Genomic DNA, 23,255 nt, shown 5'->3' on the forward strand with positions numbered 1-23,255 from the left:
TTGTTTTACAGATAAATTACAATAAGAAAATATACAGAAAGTAATTCACATGAGGATGAAACCAAATGAAATATATATTACAAATAATTGCAGGAAAAAAAAATGTAATATTGAATTTTGTCAAGGGTAAATTAACGCACAATATTAATGTTACTAGCGAAAAGAGAACTTGTTTATCTTTTGGAAATTAGGACTCTAAAGGAACTTTTCAGGGAGGACTTTACATAAATTTGAATATTTTTTCAAATACATAATGCATCTACAAAAAAAAAAATAGCAATACTATGTTAAAGTTTTTTTCTGCAGGCTTACAGCTGTTCCTGAGCTATGGACCATTCACTGTTCAAACCAAGAAACGGCTGACCAATCCCAGGTATCCCAGTCATTTGATTGGTTTGTAAAGGAGCATGAGGATGTATGATGTCACACTCACACATGCTCAGCAAATCTTATTCAACTGAAAGAGCCTAGCTTATATATGCAATCACTCACTGTTTCCCATTCACAAAAAATAATAATAATAATCAGATCTACTTGTGCAAGGGAACGGACAGAGACAATAGTTTGTTTTTTATTTACTCCTTTTTCAAGTAAATAGGAAGTCGTTACACATTCATAAGCTAGGTTTAGTAATAAAAAAAAATTACACTTTTAAACATTTTATTTTGGTAGTGAGACACCATTGAACTAGAAGAGAATGTTTTTGCAATTTTTTTTTAAATTGGTAAAAGTTATGTAAATGTATCTGCATGAGTAATCTTTAAGATGCACGGTTGTGCTTTAAGTACATGAAGCAATTTAACCAGTTTTGGGTATGTAATTTATTGTAATCACTAAATGATTTTTCTTCTTCAAGTTTCATAAATGCACTTTACCGCAACAAATATACCCTTTATGTCATGGGTCCTCAAACGCCGACCCCCCAGATGTTGCTGAACTACAACTCCCATGAGTTTCTGGCTATCTCTGTAATTCAAATAATCATGGGAGTTGTAGTTCAGCAACATCTGGGGGGCCGGAGTTTGAGGACCCATGCTTTAAGTCAATGCCAAAGTACACAACCATGCATCAAATGAAACACTACAATTTCACTAGTGCAGATTTGCACATGAGCAAAACATTCCAGTACAAATCATGGCATTGGTATGCGTTTAGTAAAATTTAAATTTCAGAATCATTCCTTACCAAAAGGTAAAAAAAGACTGGTTATTTTTTCATTTTTTTCCATGGGAAAGATTTTTTTCACATTTTTTAAAATTCCATAATGCTTCTCCTTCTAACAATATGTATGAATGTAAAAAAAAAAAAAAGCTTAATTAAATACGATATTCCAGTTTATGCATCTCGGTTTGAGAACGGTTCTGACTTGCTACAGGGAATTGTCAAGCCTAGTTCCTCCTTCTTAAGATAAGTGGTGATTCATGGTTTGACGGTAAAACTTCCTCAAGGATGTCTGATATTGTGATGCAGCGCACAATCTTTATTTACAGCAACAACAAAACCCAAGAGAGGTCTCAACCCAACCAGCAACTGCTTAACCCCTTAAGGACCAAGCTTCTGGAATAAAAGGGAATCATGACATGTCACACATGTCATGTGTCCTTAAGGGGTTAAAAAAAAAAAAACCACACGTTTTCACAATACGTCCTGAAAAGTAGATTTTCAGGAGAAAAATAGATTTTCTTTGTGAGAATATTTGAGTCTTAACTGTGCAAAAACAAACAAAAAAAAAAAAGAAAAGAAAAATAGAATAGAATTCTTCCAGCAATGGTGGGACGTCTGATTTTGTGCCATACACCTGACATGTCCCTATATTATATTTAAACTTTCTTTCTATTGTGAGTTACCAGGACACGGATTCTGTGACAATGTATTCATATTGCAGGATTTTAAGGTAGCATAGGCATTAACGTTATACAAGGCAAACGCAAAGCGAAGGTGAATATACAGAAAATCGAGCACAAGAGCAACTAACCAAACTGACTGCACATTAGTGAGAATAGTTAGCTCTCTCAACTCACAACTACTTTATGAAGCTTGTTTGTTATACAAATTGTGTGAGCAAAAGATGTTCAGTTGTAATGGATGTGTTCTGTTCACTTCTATTATTACTTTAAATGCTCTCGGGACAGTTGATTACATACACTGTTAGTATACGATTCAAATGCGCCAGTCATGGAGTTTGCATTTATTTGGGACTTGCACATTGGTCATTTACCAAAGCAAAATATAAGAGCACCGTCGTGGTCTCAACTAAATGTATGTTGGAATCAAATAAAAAATTAAATAAAAAACAACAAACTTTGATGAGATCTTTTTCGGTCGTTGCCGAAATCATCATCATTATTGTTTATTAATCATTCACGGTCAAAATCATGACACATTCTTCTCTGCTCACAGTACTTATTATATATACACGAGTACAAGGAGGTAAAGATCCGACTGCAAAGGACAAAACGCAAGCTACCTGTATGAAACTTTATGTTTAGCAAAAACCTTTGAGGCAAACGCGTAGAGTGAGAGCCCCAAATTTATATCATCACTAATAATAAAAAAAAAAAAGTATTAAACATAAAATATACATAAAAAAAAAAAAATGCTCAGTAAAAATGAAAAACGTTTGCAGTACCATACACACTTCTTGGCTTCAAGAATGAGGGGGGCTATTTCACATGCTTTCAAAGCATCATTAAATTTACAGTAATTACAAAAGTATCTGGGAACACTGAGTTGATAGCACAAAGCAGCCACCATTACTTTCACTCTGAGATAAGAGGCATTAGAGTCAAAGTGAAAGTTCAAACAATATCTACATATACTTTAGCTTAACCATATAAACGTTCTCAACAAATTTAAAGTATCTAGAGAGCACTGTTTAGAAAACAATAGCTGTAATTTAATTATGTGTTGGCGCTCTCTAAAACCAGTCCTGCCACCTCCTCTAAGGTACACTGTAATAACAATAACAACTTAATCTAACTGAAGTTGTCATACTGCCTACAGTAGTTCTCCCCTCCTTAGTGGCCCCAAATACCTATTTTAGTAATTAGAAGTTACACCTCCAAGAACTTTGGATAGTAGAGCTGGGATTGCTACTTCCTGGCTCTCATACCCAGGCAAACATTGATATTGTGCATGTACAAAGTGCATGCAATGATTCTCTTGACAAAATGAACAGCAAATCACTGCGGGTGCTGCACATTACCCTAGGTCCCTAATGGCTCTCTGAGAGGAGCACTGCATTGGACAATAATCCTAGAGGCACCCTTCCAGAATGACATCACACAAGGAGGAGCATTCAACAGCATCGAGGGAGACTTGGGGAGGCCTGGAAATAGATAGGGACAGTGATACTAAAGTGTTACAAATACAGATTTGTATTCCTTCCGCTATAGTGTCCTTTAAAGATTGTTGCAAGTGATCAAGCACATTAAAAATATAGCTTAAATGCAACGTTTCCTATACTCGGTTAAACAAATCCATTATAAAACAAGAACTCTATCCTTATCGCACTGAATACCCAAACCGTATATACTCCTTTAATTGACTTAGAAATGCATTTAGTGGATATTTTGTGTGGTTTGATTAATTCCAGACTGTAATCACCTGACTACAGAATAACCATAACTTGTTGCCACGGTAGCAAAAAATGTTCACTTTTGTAAATATAGATTTTAGTGTGTTTAAAATGATGAAAAGGGAAATAACTCACACATGTTCTAATTTATTTGTATTTAAAATAAAAGCTTACACGTATGATTACCGCAGTGTGCATCAATTTGAAAAGCATGTTCCTGCGTTTCCTTTGCTCCACGGGAGCAGCCATTTTGAACTCCTCATTGTTTGTCACAGTTCTCACTATAGACCACGCACAATGGCTGACATACGCGCTATTTTGACGTGCCCAGAAATTCTAGAATTAGAACCAGCTCTTGATTATTTGCATATTTGGTTTGCTGGGTAAATGGTGTAAAAGATAGCAGCTCCCATGGAGGAAATGTAAGCCAGGATATGCACTAAAATGATTCCCCACAATGAAGGAGTAATCATTTACGGGTTAACTTAATGCAGTTGGGAGCCCCTAATCTCAAGCAGACTGGAATATGCATGTCATCATGCCACACCTTAAAGCAGAGTCCTCCCCTTAACCTCTGCATTACCCTAACAAACATCACCCTTAAAGTACGCTATCACTAACCGGTAATCTCTACACTGCCCTAACTATATCAAATCATATTAAAAAATACTCTGTGTATTATGGGAAAATATGTCACCTCGACGACATTATATTCCCAATACAGTTCCCCTTTATTTTTATGTGTAAAAATAAATAAAATTATATATATATATATATATATAACATGTATGTAAGCTTGTATTTCAAATATATAGTTTTAAAAAAATGCTACCGCAACAGATGTTTTGTCCAGCACCTTTAAGGTGTCCCCTGTAATTAGGTAGAAAGCAGAGCTTTAAGTTATCGGACCTAGAACCCATGATGTCTTGCACATTTTGACTTTAAAATGCTATTTTTATGCATTTAATGTATGTACATTAAGCGTTAACAGCCGCTACAGGTACCTACGGTGCAAGAATACATACAGGCAAGGTGGCACAGTGCTTGCAAATAATTCTTGCACCTTTAACTTCACCCTTTTTTTCTTCTACTTCCAAGGCCAAAAGGAGGGACATCTTAACGGAAAAATACAGCTGTAACTGTCCCGTAACGTCCTGCAAGGTTCATGGAACATGGACAATTCTCTCATCGATTCCATGAGAGAGAGCTGTACAGCAGCCAGGATCATGTGTGACAAAACTTGGGCAGGAGTAGCAACTGTGTGTGTTCCAATTCACTCCACAGCTTCTTAAAGAGATCGGACCACTGAGTTTACATATTCCATAGATCCCGGTTGTGTAGGATTATAGGATACCTGATAATGAACCACGAAAGGACCATTATTGTTTGGATAGAGAACATATTCCGGAAGTCAGTGCCGTTATATGTATAGGTATTGTCACTTATAGGCACAATTTAAATCAAAGGAAGGGCAATTCTCTTTGCAGTGAAATCTCAAGCAGGATTACCAGAGATATTTCAGCCACTTCCTTGTCCCTGTATATATCACAGGAGAAGATGCAAATACAAGGTATTGGCATCAAGGAATGGACATCCATCCATGGTGTGTATCTATCTCCCCAATGCATTATTTGCATTTTAAAAAGGGTTGGGGCATCAAGTCCAACCTACAGTGTTCCTCTAAGTCATGTAAAAATAAGAAGAGGCTGAAGTAATAAAATATACAATAGTGATATTTGCTTCGATTGTGCGCTACACTTTCTGTTTCATAACAAATGACTACAGTCATGTCCCGAGTCTTTATATGATAATGCATGGATCACTGAAAAGAGGAAATATTGGTGATGGCTCCTTCGAAATGTTGAATTAAATTTAGTTTTTAGTACTTTAGGGCCACTGACATTTTAATAAAGCTCCTTTGTCATAACCTGGGATTTAACCAACCCAATACCCAAGTGGATCATACGACTCATTTATAATATACAATTCTGTGCAGTCCCCAGATCATGTCAACATAAATACTGGACTTTAAAGGACTGAGTGGGGTGGCATTCTACGATCACCAGATCACAGCCAATGTCACTGGAAGTTGCTCAAGTCAGGGGCTCGAACATTAGTGATGGACTATTTATGTAGAGACGGTATCACAGTACAATTAAACAAAGTACAAAGGCTGGCAACTTCAGGCCTACAAATAGCCACAGTGACGGTTTAATACCAACAACCTTATCATAAAGGGACATTATTTTGGACACAAAACCAGAGGGCATTAAATGTATTTTACATAAAAAGCTATTTTGACATGTAACTGACAATTACCAATAAATAACTGTACACCGATGTGCAATAAAATAAAATAAAATTAAGAACATATTTAACCCCTTAAGGACCAAACTTCTGGAATAAAATGTAATCATGACATGTCACACACGTCATGTGTCCTTAAGGGGTTAAGCAAATGGTTGTTTTCTGTCTCCACTAAGAAAACAGTTTTAGTGTTGTAGTGTGACATAACAAAAGAGAATGTACTGAATTGTGAACTGCAATGAAATAACCGCAGATCTAGCAAGACTCAAGTCAAAATAATAGAGTTCGAGTGGAAATAAAATCTGTAAGTCCGCCAGGTCGCAGATTCACTATATTGGCTCAAAAGTTGCAGATTTGATTTCCAATTCATCACGGTTCATTGGTTTCAAAATAAACCCTACATGTTTGTTTGTTTTTGGCAAGAAATAACCTACACTTTTTTATTTAATTTAAAACTTCCGTGTCTAGTACTGTCTTAAAATAAAGGAAACCTATTTGTGTGGATGATCAGTGCAAATCAACTACAAGAGATGCATTAGTGGCAGATGTAACAGTTGGACATTTTACAGCACTTCTAATAGAATGAATATGGCACAAATGAGTGAAAGTCTTACAACTGTTCTATTTAAAAAAAAATAAAAAATGATATTAACAAAAATTTCAAGTAAATTTGCCTCTATGCTGAATATGTGCTGGTCCATAGTGCTAGCCTTGGTCGATGAAGAGAACCTCATATTTATTCTTACAGCATAGATTGTGCGATGGTTTAAGGAATATACTAAGCTGCTTGACGCAGGAAACCACAAGCACCTAAATACTTTACCAAAGCAACACTAATGACAACTCCTACAAAAAAAACGAAGCAAAAATAAAATCATCAAACAGCATATGGGTCATCCTCGTCTCTCCCAAAGCTGGATTCCAGGGACCTAGAGGAGCCAGAGCTTGACTTCTTGATGTAGTTTCTGACAAGAACTGGAGGACGTGGTTCCGTCCTAGTGGTAGAACTGTTAGTCCTAGATTGACTTGTTGAAGAGCGAACAGGAGATGAAGTCTTGGTGGTTGTGTAGACTTCCAAATGTCCCGCAGGGTCTATTATCGCATTTATAACTGAGAGGAAAGAAGCACATGGAGGAGGGGGTAGATTTAATTATGTTTTTCATTTTGAAACAAAAAATGCACATTGCAAAAACAGAAAATTTGCAAAACTAACCTTCCAATTTTTTCTGAACCCTGCGTAACTCGTTTAGAATGCAGCTGATTTCCTGATAAGAGAAAAGAAACATTTGTTAATTTGACTCTACTAAAAAGTCTGTTCGTTATAAATATTCATTTATCAAATACTGGTAGTGACTTGTTGACCAAAGTTCTCAAGATAGCGGTCAACCTACCACAAATCACTGAATTATATCCAAGTACACAGGAGACAGCAGCAAATGAAAACTTAAATAGAACACAAATCCCTATAAACAAAAACCTACCTCATCTGAGCACTTACTAACATCAGGTTCCCTATCTCTCAGGGGTTAAACTAGAACAAAACAATGTTGGTTTCACCAACCTAGTGTTTTTGTCAGATATCTGCACTCCACACTCAGTTAGCATGTGGCTTCCATTCCTTCTAGAAAGAAACAAAATTCTCTCTCCGTTCTGCACTCCAGTGCTCTCAGCTAGCCTGCCGCTTTCCTTTCTGCACTCCTAGTGCGCCAAGCCAGCCTTGACTGCTTTCCTTTCTGCACTCCCAGTGCTCCAAGCCAGCCTTAACGGTTTTCCTTTCTGCACTCCAGTGCTCTCAGCTAGCCTGCCGCTTTCTTTTCTGCACTCCTAGTGCGCCAAGCCAGCCTTGACTGCTTTACTTTCTGCACTCCTAGTGCTCCAAGCCAGCCTTAACTGTTTTCCTTTCTGCACTCCAGTGCTCTCAGCTAGCCTGCCGCTTTCCTTTCTGCACTCCCAGTGCACCAAGCCAGCCTTAACTACTTTCCTTTCTGCACTCCCAGTGCTCAGTCTCCTTGACTCTCTCACAGGAGTCTGTGTCTCTCCTACCTGCTTCCAGGGAGGAAGCCAGCAATCCCCCTTTACCTGCTTAGCAGGGAGGGGTTTATTCCCACTGCTACAGCTGATTATATGCATACATATAACTATGTATACGTACACATACTTTATAAATAAAAACCACTTTTGCCACTTCTGGAAGCAGCCGTGGGTTAGAAATATATACAAGTCAGTTTCAGCTTGCTTCTCTATGCCAGAAAAAAGGAGGGAAATGTAAGCGTAGTGGTGGTGGTGGCTTATCTGGTTTATGTGTGCTAAACCACCACTTCAAACCCACCGAAACATCATTTCAGATTTTTACGTTATACAAAAGTTCATGCAATATAAATATTTATGTACCTTGTTTGATGTTTTCAGTATTGGAATTTCGTTTTCAGAGTTTATTTTTGCCTCAATGTCTTCCCAACTTTTCTCTTTATTTTGAAATAAAATTCTGAAATAAAGAACGAATATGAATTACCGTGCATCAAAAAAGTACACAATCTGAGAAGGCAAATAAAATAAATAAATAAAATAAGAGAATGGTGGTTTTAAATGCTTAACCTACTTCATCTTTTCAGTTAGGACTTCGGTATTTGTACAAATGGTATGCGATAGCTGTGATACGGGATTCAGCATCAGATTGTCAAAAATAACCTGAAAAGTAAAAATATTTGTCAGTACTCTCTGTCTTTGTCATAAGTCATAAGAATGTTTCTGGAGCATGATAGGAAAGGATACCTGTATTTTTCTATGGGAAAAAAAAGAAAATATATCTTTCATTATTAGGACACAACAGGGTTTGTACTCACTAAACTGGGAATTGTGAGGAATCAACATGTTAATTACAAATTTTCAGTAAAAATTTTAACAATGGAAAAATATGTTGGAACTTGTCTTTGCAAGCTTACAATTTATGGATCTCAGTTAGACTCTCCATAATTCCCCATTTAGTGGATCCACTTCTCAATGGTCCAAATATCCAGTGGTCACGTTAGGAGAATTCCATTTTTCAAGCTATACAAATAACTCTTGGAATCTAAGTTCGTACTCCTCATAAGGTTGGGAATGGGAAAAGAAGAAAATATGAGGGGCTAGAATGGAGAACAAATGGAACCTCAAGAGAGTAAAGAAGATGTAGATCATAGAGTGCAGAAATAAGGCCGCATGAGAAACAGTGACAAATATTGGACAAGTGCAAACATTTGAAGCAAATCCAAATAAAATTCATGTTCATCGATACAGGAAGAAACCAATTCCCAATCGATTTCATCTGTAGACTCCACAGGTAAAACGATTTGGAATTGAATCGTTTGATGATTACCAGGAACTGTATTTGGACTTAAAATAAATGTTTCCACTTGTGTAACAATTATAAGGACAGAGAGGGATCTTGCTGGGTTAAAGCGCCGTGTCAAGGTCAGAGGGGAAAAACAAGCACAAATGGAGGAACGCAAGCAGCAGTTTGGGTGTAGAACATTTTAGAAAGAAAACAGAATGGAGGGGGAAAAAATATCAAAGTTGAGATAAAAACCAAAATGAAGAGCAGCATCAAAACAGATTTAGTTTATCTCGATCTAGTTTGCACGGGATTCTTTTTGCATTTTGCATGGAGCTCATCATTGCAAAATGTTTATTCTAGATTTCTAAACTATTCCACTTTCTCCATCACCTTTGCTAGAAGACTATCCCATGCATGTACAACATTCTGAATAAACATACTTCCTGACTGTATTCGTAAACTAAGTTTATGCCCTACTGTTCAAGCCCTTTCTACAAAAGCCATCAAACTCTTGTGCTTTGTTAAAAAGAATAAAGGAAATGGAAGAGAATGATAGAGTAGGAACGAGAAAAGACAATGGTAGGAGTTGAATACAATGGAGGAAATTAAATTAGAGGAAGGGTAACAGGATAAAGCAGAAACAAGGGCAGGCAGGAAGCAGACTGGAGGAGAAACAACATACGGAAGGAAAGAAGAGGAAGCACATTCAGGTAGACTGGAGGACAGACAGATTTAGAACGTGCAGAATAAAGGCAAAGATGGCCACTCAACAGGAGATGGATACACAAAGTAAAATAAAATAAAATAAAAAAACAAGAGGGAAAGTATAGGACAAATAGAGAGCAGGGGGTGGCGGGATACAGAAACTATATATATATATATATATAAAAAAAAAAGATAGAATGAGAAAGAATAAAGACTAAATGGCAAAATGCAACAGAAAAAAAAGAAGGGGGGCAATGGAGGAAAGAGTGGGTGGGTTTCAGTATAAATTTAAAATGGATTTAAACCTGCTACAAGAACTTTAAACCAAGTGCATTCTGCTTATTCGGTCCGCCACCATGGTGGTAAAACCTTCCGCATTCCTTATTATTTACATAAACATCAAATTATTTTCTAAGGTTATTGTAAATGGATGAGAGGTTGGGTAAAATCTTTATACCATGACAGTTCAGACACGTAATATGTCAAACGGGTTAATCGTTCACATGGAAAAAAAGCTTGCATGAAAATAAGCAAACATGTGCATCTACAATCCATAAACAGACTCCACTTTACGACATGACAAAAAACAAACACAAAGAGCAGCCCTTCATATAACTCCAATACTATACACATTTATAGCAGACACTGCAATACAGTACTGACAAGAAGTCATGTATACAAGTTCATTACACAGAGTTTAGATAATTGTTATTTAACTATGTAAGTAAAAGCTGTGACAAAGAGTGGGTAATGCCATTAACATTTAAAGTACTATTTTTTGTATTTATTTTTTTAAGAAATTGGATTCACTGCAAGGAGAGCCAAGTCCTATTTACCGGTTTTCCCAGTTATATGAGTATGTAGACAAAAGTATATAAAATAAATCCATATTTCTTAAAAAAACTCTGAACGGCATGCATAGTTTATTGTAAAACACAGACTTGCAAGATTTTAATATCTTCAAATATCTACTGGAATGGGGAAAAGGTGGAGAGAAAAAACCCCAATATAAAGCTTTGTGAAATATAGGGCCATAAAGGTACAAATAATCACGATTCAACTATTTTGTTGAAGCAAAGAGAATTTTCACATGGGAATACTATACTAAGGTTGTTTCAACCAAGGATACTCTGTGCAAGATCATGTTTGGTTAACACCACCTATTGTCTCAGCCATGCAGATGTCTTGTTGACCACATTTGCTGCCCCAATGTTTGGCTCATTCACATATAGAAGTTTCCGATCCCTCTGCATTCAGTTGTATGTGTTGGCAACTGTACAATTGGTTACTTGACCAAAGTTTTAAAAAGTAGTTTGACTTCTATTTTGGCCATGGACTACGACAATGACCATGCCTGGACTTAACTGGCTCTTGGCCATTGCACGACTGTTTATGATGACATCTGCAAATTCTACACCAGTGCAGAACTTCAGTCTGTTTGATAAACCATAGTGATCAATTAAACCACTCTGCAATAGAGAAAAGCCAAATGAAATAACCCTGTGAAATCTATATTTTAAAACACTCAAAAATAAAATCGGTCCTAAAAGTATTTTCCAAGGCCAAGAATCCCACACAGGCAACACCACCTCAAACAATGTTAACATCTATCTAATATTAAACTAGAAGCGTTCTCTGATTTGACACAGTGTTCAGTTTGCCATTGTTCCATGCAGGTCCAACTCTCCATATTCCTGGTAATTATCAGGTCACCTTAATGGTATTTCCTAACATATGTATTTTTATGTAGGGGTGTACAATTCCTCAAAGTCAAGGCATTTCACATTTCTAGCATATTGTACATTACAATAATTTAACTGGCGCGCTGAACAGTTATACTCTATGCATTTTCTTCCTTCATAAAATATATAATCAAGAAACAATGTTCATAACTAACACAATCGCCTATGTTTCCCACATCCCCTCAAACAAACTCACAAATGTAGAGGGGAACTTCGCACAGAGAAGATCAGATCCTCGTTATTGGTGCTTTCAAAAGCAGAAAGACACCAATGGCAGAATGTCTTAGATCCCAAATACTTTAATGTTACTCGCATATAATAATATAAAAATAAAACTTTACAAATTGAAAACTACTCCGATCAGGTGTGATTATTGGAAGAGCTTCTCTCCGCAGCCTTACACCACTTGCAGTTGTTCTCGCCGATGATGTCACTGGTAACGTGCTCACACCACGCGCATCGCCCCCACCTTGGAGCTTTCTTAAGTGTAACAATTGTATGAGAATTCAGACTATATTCCAGCTCTACGCAGCAGGACAGTGGCTCCATTTCCATTTGATGTTCAAACACATTAAAATCTTGATCTTTTAAAGCCTAAAGGTTCTGCGATATGTATAGTACTAAACCAAATTATTCTGTTGTCTATTAACTTACTGAAAAGAAGGCAGTTTTCAATGATATCCTTGTGTGCATGTCTGCCATCCAAACATAGCCAATGACCATAGACTTTGTTACATGGCTATAAAACTTGTTAATCTTGCTCACTGTAAAATTTGAAGCTAGCATGTTTTGAGTCTTCCGTTACAGTATATTATTTATCCCACCAAAAAAAAACCTCTAATGAGCCATAGAGAGGAACAAAACCAAAATAAGGATACCAACCTCCTCTCTATTTCTAGCTCTTCTCTTTAAAGGATCATCTTCACGGCTATCATTCATGTTTTGGTCAAAATCCTTAAATCCCATTGAACCGGGAGGGACTTTCTGGTAGTTCAGACTTGCTTCTGGGATGTGGTGCACCAACTTAATGAACAGGAAACCAACTTTTAGAAATTAAATGGCAGACATTTTCCAGGTGATTTACAGTGCTTGATTCACGTAAAAAAAAAGAACAAATAAAAATTCTGAAAAGAGGAAGTATCATCGCACATAAAACGATTGTCTAATTTTCCAGCCAACTAAAAAGAGGTGAGTTCCATGACTAGGTTACTTAACTCCGTGTACCAACTGCTTTGATTCAGTTAAGGATTGGACCCAACAACATTAAAGAAGAACTAGTTAGTGGTCTCCAAATGTGAATATGTATGGCTTTTTTTATTTCACAGTAATTGAATAGGTAAGAATTTGTTTTTCAGGCAGCGAGGCAAAATTAACTAGGAATCTAGCTGGGTTTCTATCCATACTTCTTTTGGTTTAAAAGAACACTGTAATCTTAAGAAAACAAACCTGTCTGCCAACGTTAGAGTGTCCTTCTCTTTATTCAGATTCATGGCCACCCCTAAATGTAAATAACAACTGGAATAAAGTATATTAGTTACCTTTTTTTCCAGCGCCAAAATAGAGTCCCTTCAGCCACTTGATCGGCCTCTCACAACGTCATGCCAACACTTCTAAAGGTCCAATGCTCCTCACAGCTGGTCGGTGATGCACTTTTTGTCCCAATGCTCCTTTATAGAGAAGCATTCAAATGAAAAGTGCATGCTGGCCAGCTGTGCGCTCCTCAAATCAAAAGGTTAGATGTGAGAACAGTGTTTAAAGGAACACTATAGTCACCTAAATTACTTTCGCTAAATAAAGCGGTTTTAGTGTATAGATCATTCCCCTGCAATTTCACTGCTCAATTCACTGCCATTTAGGAGTTAAATCACTTTGTTTCTGTTTATGCAACCCTAGCCACACCTCCCCTGGCTATGATTGACAGAGCCTGCATGAAAAAAAAAAACTGGTTTCACTTTCAAACAGATGTAATTTATCTTAAATAATTGTATCTCAATCTCTAAATTGAACTTTAATCACATACAGGAGGCTCTTGCAGGGTCCGGCAAGCTATTAACATAGCAGGGGATAAGAAAATCTTAATTAAACAGAACTTGCAATAAAGAAAGCCTAAATAGGGCTCTCTTTACAGGAAGTGTTTATGGAAGGCTGTGCAAGTCACATGCAGGGAGGTGTGACTAGGGTTCATAAACAAAGGGATTTAACTCCTAAATGGCAGAGGATTGAGCAGTGAGGCTGCAGGGGCATGTTCTATACACCAAATCTGCTTCATTCAGCTAAAGTTGTTCAGGTGACTATAGTGTCCCTTTAACTCTGTTCTTACAATAGAAACACGTCTAGTGGCCGTCACAAAGACAAAAACTAGAAGCGTATTTAAGTCTGCAGAGTATGCCAAAGGACCAGTGCACCCACACAACTTCATTGAGATGAAGTGGGCCCTGCCTTTGGTGGTTCTTTAAGACACTTGCATTTATTTCTGTTGGATCAGCAAAGAAAAATACATTAAAGAAATACTAACGATCTAGAATAACAAATAAAATGAATAAATACCACAAGCAAGATTTGGTTTTGGATGTACGTTACATACAGAATCAGAGCAGAGAAACACGGAGGTAAGCAACTCTACAATAAAGACATTTTCATATATAGACATAGCCCCATTTTACTCAGCTGAAGAGTGATACTTCTATAAAAATCTGATATTTCCTCTTTTGGAATTTTTAAGTAGAAAGTGAATACAAGTGACTGAGAATGATTTCCGATGCTTCATAAATTCCAAAGAGACTCAGAATTTTGAGCAATGAGTTTAGAAGAAAAAGATGTTGAAAAGAAAGTTGTATATAGCGACAAGCTGTAGCACACCAAAAAGCAGACGTAACAAAAACAAAAAAACATATTGTAGAAAACAGTCCACACAATTTTTAAATAATATAATAAATGAAAATGAAAATGCACCTGTGATTGGTATTTTCCTTGTCTTTTTAAAATCTGTGCCAAAAAAAAGAAAACAAAACAAACACATGCAAAAATGAATGAACAAATGACACGACAGGAGATGAAATTGACTAAATTTGTTTTATTCCAACACAAAGACATTTTACACACTGAACAGCAATTTATGAGGTTTACTTTTGTCACTATATGGGCCCTTGGAATTTTATCATTATAGCCATTTTAATGCATGAGAGTTTAAAGGGAATGTTATGGTGGTATCAAACGCAATTAAACAAAACAACTACTTCTGCTGGTTCAACACCAAATACTAGCCAGAACAAACAGAGCTGTAGATGTTATCAATGTTACCATATTGAATTAAATATTGAAATTCACTATCTCCTAGCTTTGCAGAGCTTACACTGGCTAGCAAAGGAACAATTTCTAACTCTTAAAGGGACACTTGGGACACCTAAAGCCAATTTGAGCTTGCTGAAATGCTTTGTGTGTGAAGAATGTTGTCCTCTTCCCCCCTCCCCCCCTCCCTTTTCCAAATATGCAGATTTCAATAGAAATTGGCACTTTTATAAATTAACCCTGTCACACCCCCATGGCTGTCAATCAGACTAGCGGTCCTGTTACGTCCTGGTTTGTTTAGCACAGCAGAGCTAAACTCAAGATGCAGCAATTGCCCAGAGCCTTACAAAGATTTCTCATTGAGCTGCATTGGGAAGTCTCTGATTGGACAGCCACAGAAACTCTGGACGGGGTTAGAAGACTTGCAAAGGCAGCAGACAATAGAACTGCAGCTTTTGCAAGCGGTTTATTTTAACCCCTCCCCAAAAAAAAATTAAAAAAAAAATACATAGCTAAATGCATGCAGGTTTTTATTTAGGGTATCTCGACTAAACAGCGATTTTTATTGGGCAGTGGAGTGTCCCATTAATGAACATACTTCCCACTAGTACAGCTCCTCAGCAGCTTACATTAGGGATTACCAATACAACCAGCGAGGTAGGAAAAACAATGAAACATCGTATTCTCAAAAGGAATTTGCATTTCTTTGTTTAATTCTGGCAATTCTCTTGACGTCCCCCTTGAACATCAACAGAAAATACAGCCCTGCTCTCCCACCCTTGAATGGTTAAAATTAAATGTCTCTGTTAAGCCCAAACTCTGCGTGTCCCTTAGTCACGGTCACGTACGCTCTCATATATTGTATGATGGCTAATGGAGCAATAGAAACCAACCTGAAGGCGGCAGCGGACTGGAGTGTACTTTTTTTCTGCAATAATAAAGTGTCATTGTGCCGTTCTAGATTTACAGTGACACACAATTTATTAACAAACGTGGTTACAGTGCTAGGACACTGCAATTTCTTCAAAAAACACAAAACAGGGAGTGCAAATTAGCACACACTCCATTACAAACAGTCTGTGGTTAATTTGTTAGAAGTTATAAATGGCAACATATGAATTACGCTGCCGACCAATGCTGTCTAACAATTCACAAGTGATAGCATGTGGCATGTTTAAGGCTGCTATGGACAGTGCACTTTTTAAATTTGGCAATGGCTCTTTAGATGACTTGCGAGACTTACTTTCAATAGTTCAAAAATTTGTCTTCTTTCACTTTACAAACTCGGAATGATCACAAAAAATAAAAAGTGTAACCCCCAAAATACAGCTGTGAATTGTTACAAATATGTAGGTTTTCATATTTCCTGTCTATCTCCTTGCAATCTGATAGTATTACCCAATTGTGCCAACACTATAACGCCATCTTTCAAGGCTATAATTGTGTATAGCTTTCACACAAAGTTCAATCAAGTCAATGGGGACTCAAGTACTGTATGCATTGACAGACAATGTCCTGTATACATCATCATCTAATGTTCAACCTAAAGTTATCTGATAAAGAAGATTAAAGCATCTTAAAGCAAAACAGCGGGTAATAAAAATATTAAAATAAAAAAAAAACTATTTTCTAAATTTATTTTTATTTATTTTAAACTTTGTGATACGCAAAACTGACTTAGAGAAAACACTTTTTTTTTTTTACTCCAGTAATCAACAAATTCATGACTGATCATTCTACATAGTAAATTACCCCAGAGCTTCTTGTAACCAACGGGTTCACTCCATGAAGCCGATTAGATTGCTCACAAGTGACTGCATGCATTGGTTAGTGCGCACACACACAGACACACACATTGAATGTGTACCCCAGAGCATACACCATTCTGAGCCCATCCCAACTGAACGCAAGCAGCCAGGGGGACCCACTTTATAGGAAGGGACTAAGCTTGGGCTCCTCTAACTGTGTTGAGCTGAGAACCAACTTTCAAATATTTAGACAACTTGAGAATACATCTGCAGTTTAGCTATTGGCTATTTTAACACAATGTTTTTGTGAAGTGCATCTTAAAGTGGATCATTCACCCGGGGAATTATTTAATATTTTTTTCTGCAAAGACTCCTACCATATGAAATGAGGCCTCCTTGAGCTGGACAACAGGGTGAGATACACAACTACAAGCCTTCCTCCATTGGTGCCACAATCTTTTATGAACTCATATCAGGTGAACTGTATCACCCCCCTCCCCCCCATTCTAATGTCCACATGTGTGAGAGTCACACAAAGATCCATGGAAAATTCCAATAGATTGCAGGAACTTCTCCAGAAAGTCCAACATGTGGACAGATGGCACAGGCATCAGTTGCACAAAGCACAAGACTGCATCCTTCTCATCAACTCTTGTGATGAAAAGGGCAAAATTTGCCTTGGTTTTTTCTAAAGCTTCTATGTTTATGGAGAATAAGACCAACCTGCTTAACTTAATAGAACCTGGAGTTTGATGCACAGACCCAAATATAAGATTACTTTAGCAACCATTTATGTTGTACTTGAAGTTAAATAGGAAAATAGCATTCTATAAAAGCATTGTAGAATCTGTTGGAGTTTATTTGGACTACAAATGAATTATATGAAAGCTTAGGATTACTTAATTGTGCCAAATTGTCATAGTTTCAGCAAAACCAATTGTTTTCACTCCGTAAGCAAATGCGCAATTGAATTAGATTATCAATATAGAAAAAAAAAAGATAATATAATGGATGACTTCACAGATGTCAAATTGCCAATAAAGACAAATAACTAAACATGATTTGCCTATTTCTGACATGTAAACCTGATTGATGCAGCCCACTGGGGCTTTCAACACACGTATCTAGCATGTAGCCATGCAATGAGGCGAAAGGGTAGACAAATCTGAGTTCATGCATGCGCCCATGCAAGCAGGATTAATGCTCGTGAATGAATGAAAAAGCATTTAGAGTATTAGTTGGAAAACAGAGAGGAAAGGAATTAGAGAAGTCCAGATTAGGAACTCTTCACAAACTATGGAGGACTTACCTCTTCCCGGGCATATATGGTTGAAGCTGGAGTGTTTGGTATGGAACTGATAGAAGTACTGTGTCCCGTCCCGGACGAGCTTGGAGAATCGCCATCCCCTGCTACATCGTGAATCTCTCTAGCTAAACTGGCGACATCCTTCACCAGTGTTTGACTTAATCTATGGCAGACATCAAGCAAGAGGATTAAAAGATTACATTAGATTTAAAGCACACCTGCACATTTTGTGAAAGGTCCATGTTTTACATTTTCTGAACTGTGCTGTGGCAGAGAGCGGTCTCAAGTTATGTACTGTGGCAGAGAGCAGTGCTGTGGCAGAGAGCGGTCTCAAGTTATGTGCTGTGGCAGAGAGCGGTGCTGTGGCAGAGAGCGGTCTCAAGTTATTTCTGAATTATTTCTTATATTCAGAGCTCTATTCCTTCTGAGCTTCAGTAAATGTTAACAAAGCAGGAGCATAATATAGTGCTGTCAGAACTTGCCATTAGTGGACACGCCTGACACTAGTGCAAATATTTCAGAAATACCAGTATTTTTTTTTTTTTATGAAAAAACACTACACCAAAAATAAAACTTCTAAAATCTGATAAATATTCTTATCTTCCCATGTCCTACTTTTTATTTTGCAAGTATTGCAAAGCAGAAGGCATATTGAAGCACATAAGACTATTATCAGAGTTCTGACTGTTCAATGTGAAACTGTGCCGTGGACTGTGGCTCTGCCGATAGCCACAAATAGCCCATGCCATATGTAATGTAATAGAAGCTGAACCTATGGCTGCTATCAGTTTATAAAGCAGTTCCATAGCTCCAATGTGATGAGTAAAACTGCCCCAGGACCTTAAACTATTTATCCCTCACCCCCTGCTGGGAATTATAGAACAGGAGTGGCTTATTGTTTAGCGAGGGGGAACTAAGCAGAGCACCAAATTTTTATTTACATATAAAATTTTGAAACGAGTGACAAAGTCTAAGCTAGAAGACAGAGGATTGTAAATTGGATTGAAAATTGAGTAACACTTAAAACAGTGCTGGATGTAAACTGGGTTTTTGTGAAGACATAAAGAAACAAAGGATACAGGATTAAGGACAAGTCCTTAAAAACCAAACACAGTGTTTGTTAAACCAGGAAGGAATGTATAGACTGGTTTGTCAATGGAATTCCAAGGATACAATATGGCAGGGGTAAATGAGATTGGTAATCGTAATATATGCACTGAAATTTCAGGATGTTAACTTACATATATTGGGGGAGTTTCATCAACGTGTCGCTGACACTTTTCCATTTAATTTCAGTGATTTTTTTGGTGCAATTTATAAAATCTCTCAGATTTATTTTTTTTAGCAATATCTTTATTATTTGACTATATGCACCATTTTTTATTTCTTTCATTATTTTCCCACCACTACAAATTAGCTTCATTTATAGCCAAAGTATGAAGCTTCTACAAGCCAGTAGCATTGCAAACAAAAATAGAAAGTACTCCAGCATAAGGTTCTCGTATGTGTCCTTTTATTCAAGTGACCAAAGTGTACAGCAATGTTTCAACAGGTAACTCCAGTAATCATTAAGCTATAAGCGTTGCGGAATAAGTTGGCACTATATAAATGCCAATAATAATAATAATAATAATAATAATAATACTACATTTGCCAGTCTCATGATATGGAAATTTCTATGACAACGGTCAAAATGACTATGAAGAAAACCATTACCTTTTAGATCACTTTTATAAATATGGTCAAAATAATAACATTAGTTATGCCACTTTTCAGAACACTTTGGTAAATATCCCCCGTAGTGTTTATATTAAACTATTACCAATCCTTTAAGACTGTCAAAGCAGGTAGCCCTCAGGTAGCAGCTAAACTAGAGGCGCAGGTGAGCATAGATTGCGACAGCTTTTGTACACAAGTATTTGACCCACCACTGCCAAACAGGGACATGAAATAAGAATTGGGACCTTACTGTGCGATGAGAAGAAGCACATTTTTTTTTTTTTTTTTTTTTTTTTTTTAATAATCATGGATATAGCAGTAGATAATAAAAACTCTGCCAGAAAGAATTGGCATTTCACAGATTTATTAAAAAACATTAGGGTTGAATTTTTTTTTTTTTACCAATACCAAACTCAATGGAACTTATTTTATTGTCATTAGAAGAACAAACAGTTGAGCTGATTCTTCCTGGAATAGACTCTCAGACACAGAGATGATGCATTAACAGACAGTTCTTGTGAGTATAATTTTATAGATTTTATACCGCATTTTTTTTAGAAAATTGAGAGCACTATTGTTATCTTTTATATACCTCGGAGCTTTGATTATTCAGACCGAACTGACACCTCTCCACTGTATCCCATAGCGGGGACTGTACCGCTTAACGTCCTTAACTCCAGAGCTGGTTTAAGCTGTTTTAAATGTGAGTTTACTACCTTCCTTTTTATACATTTTACCCTTGGGTTTTGGCATATTACACATATTACATCAGCTGCTTGTCGTATCTCCCCTTGTCTCTCCACATACCATTTTAACCATCCGGACGGATCAACTCCTGAGTATTGCACCCCTATTTTATCCTGTTTTATTAGCGAGACTTTTATATGAATATTTTATCATCCGGACGGATCAACTCCTGAGGATTACACCGTTATTTTAGTGAGACTAACCATTTTATCTGTTGTATAATCATCTAGACCAATTGGTCTGTTTACTATTGTATATTTATAACTTTGGCGCAAAGCTCACCTCCTTTTTCTATTAACAGACAGAGTTGCCAGATTATCAGGCGATTTACTAGCTCATATCTTACCTGGCTATTTCGGCTATTTCTGCAGACTGGGCAATGAAGTGGTTGTAAACCTCGTGGTCACCCTCTACTTCATCTTGACGGCCATTGTGTCTTTGTCGAGGAGGAGCACCGTGGGCCCTTGCAGTCTGGGTGGCTGTTGAAGCATGGGAGCGTTTGTGTTTAGGGGTACTGTGATTTGAGCCATACTCCTCTTCTGATGTTGATATATAATCTGAACCCTGAGTTCTCCGTCTTGAAGCTTATAAAATGAATTGGTTTTAGAGAAAGAAAGAGTTAAGGATCAGTGAGATACTAACCACAAGCCAGACTCATTTACAGGGATTCTGTGCAGTATTTTTATTTGAATTTGTGCAGTTTTTACATTTGTAATAGGTTACAAAAAAAATGTAAGTTGCAATAAATATAATAAAACACAGAATGCCTTAAAATGGAATTAATTTAGAGAGGATGATCAGTAACAGAGAAAAACCTGATCAAAATTACAGAAATAGACATAAAATAGTACGAAATTAACCAATTATTCCCAAATCATATTTTGTATTTGGGAAATTCTAATAATTTATTGCAGACACAATGCATTTCTTTTGTGATCTGAGAATATATGTTTAGAATGTATTTATTTATTTTTAAAAACATCAAACTAAAAAAATAAAGAAATAATAAAAAAAAGTCATATAGATATTTTAAAATATATCATTTTCAGAGGTAGTTTAAGTGTGGAGTTTACAGATTGTTTTAAATATAGCAAAAGAAATACATGAATTTCTGCAAATAATCTTAATCTTGATAAATTAGGAAATATTAACCCCTTAAGGACCAAGCATCTGGAATAAAAGGGAATCATGACATGTCATACATGTCATGTGTCCTTAAGGGGTTAAAGTGAAAAGGAGAATTGTGTTAAAAGAAATTAAGTAGAACAGAATCAGATTTGAAAAAAGGATTCCAAATTTTGAGAGGTCTGTTTGATTGCTACCAGAAAGACAATGAAAACCAATTCATTAATTGACTTACATGACACACCATCCAGGCTACACTCACAATGTTTCCCCATTTCAGCTACAAATAACAGCATTTTCTTTTGAATTATTTTCATAAGATACTAGATGTTTTCTTTACACTGTATATTGAATATGCAATGTTTGTGTAACTTTTTAAAAGACATCACAGTACAATTACACAATCAGACCAATGATATCTACACATTTCTGTCCTGCTTGTTTTTGTTTTTTTGTTTCTTTTTTTTTACACGTATGTATATATGTTGTATTGATGTGAGTTTTTGTTGTGTTGCATAAGCCTACGGATGGAAAGAGCAGACATTATCTCTGTATCCTCTAGCAACAGACATTTCTCACGGCTCTGCTCTGAGCCCTGGGCGATGCAGAGCTAGGAGAAGTGTAGAACGGTCACTCGATATGCAACAGTAATCAAATAGTGAGTGAAGCAAGGTGGGGAAAATGGAATGAGGAAAGCATGGGTGGCACACACATGGTAAAATGTAGTGGAGAGGAGAGACGTGGAGCGTATTGATAGAGGCTTAAAGGAACCCTTTAGGGTCAGGAATAAGTGTTTGTGTTCCTGACCATATAGTGTTAAAACCACCATTTAGGTAACCCACTTAAAATGTAATAAAACCTACCTTATATCCAGTGCGTCGCAGGTCCGCCGGGGCTGGATCCGCTTCCAATCCACCTCCTTGCTGACATCATCATTTATCATAGGGAAAGCATTGGATTGGCTGAAATCAGCAAGGAGGTGGGACTATGGCAGGACCAAATGCAAGCTTGGCCAATCAGCACCTCCTCATAAAGATGCACTGAATCAATGCTTCTCAATGAGGAAAGTTCAGTGTCTGCATGCAGAGGGTGGAGACACTGAAAGTCAGTCACAGTGTGCAGCACTGCCCCAGGAAGCACCTCCAGCAGCCATCCGAGGAGTGGCCACTAGAGGTGTTCCTAGGGGTCAATGTAAACACTGCCTGTTCTCTGAAAAGACAATGTTTGCATGAAAATGCCTGAAGGCAATGATTATACTCACCAGAACAAATACATTAAGCTGTAGTTGTTCTAGTGACTATAGTGTCCCTTTAATGTAATGGAAAACATAATTAAAGAAGGAATAGATTAAGGATGGGGTATGTATGAGGTGATATAGATGGAATAAGTTTGGGAGTGGGATGAGGGACAGACAGATACAGTAATAAAAATGATCAGGGTGAAGAGACAGACTAATAAAAGAAGGAAAAGATAGATAAATGATGAGAGCTAAACAATGGCGAACAGATAGAGGTAAACACATCATATTGTGAAAAGGCAGAGAGAGTCATAGAATGGCATGGTTATTCACCAATGTGAGAATTCAAAGTACATTTCCAAATTTAAGTCCAAAGTATCCGAATATGAAGCAAAGCTGAATTTGAGAATGCTTCCAGTTTGGCTAGTTTGACCTTAAATG

General features: G+C 37.0%; 1 protein-coding gene across 1 annotated transcript in view; it reads right to left on the bottom strand.

The window, feature by feature from the left end:
* Positions 1-6,036: 6,036 nt before the first annotated feature.
* CEP170B (centrosomal protein 170B) overlaps positions 6,037-23,255 on the bottom strand; it is a 60,603-nt gene continuing 43,384 nt past the window's right edge. Inside the window, exons 13-20 of the mRNA XM_063440133.1 lie at positions 20,799-21,036; positions 17,990-18,149; positions 14,597-14,629; positions 12,527-12,667; positions 8,484-8,572; positions 8,276-8,369; positions 7,098-7,149; positions 6,037-6,994 (exon numbers count right to left, since the gene is read on the bottom strand). Of these exons, the coding sequence (XP_063296203.1) occupies positions 6,762-6,994; positions 7,098-7,149; positions 8,276-8,369; positions 8,484-8,572; positions 12,527-12,667; positions 14,597-14,629; positions 17,990-18,149; positions 20,799-21,036 (1,040 nt within the window). The 3' untranslated portion in view covers positions 6,037-6,761. The remainder of the gene's footprint in view (positions 6,995-7,097; positions 7,150-8,275; positions 8,370-8,483; positions 8,573-12,526; positions 12,668-14,596; positions 14,630-17,989; positions 18,150-20,798; positions 21,037-23,255) is intronic.

This window comes from Pelobates fuscus, chromosome 13, assembly GCF_036172605.1.
Source record: "Pelobates fuscus isolate aPelFus1 chromosome 13, aPelFus1.pri, whole genome shotgun sequence".
Classification (NCBI taxonomy): Eukaryota; Metazoa; Chordata; class Amphibia; order Anura; family Pelobatidae; genus Pelobates; species Pelobates fuscus.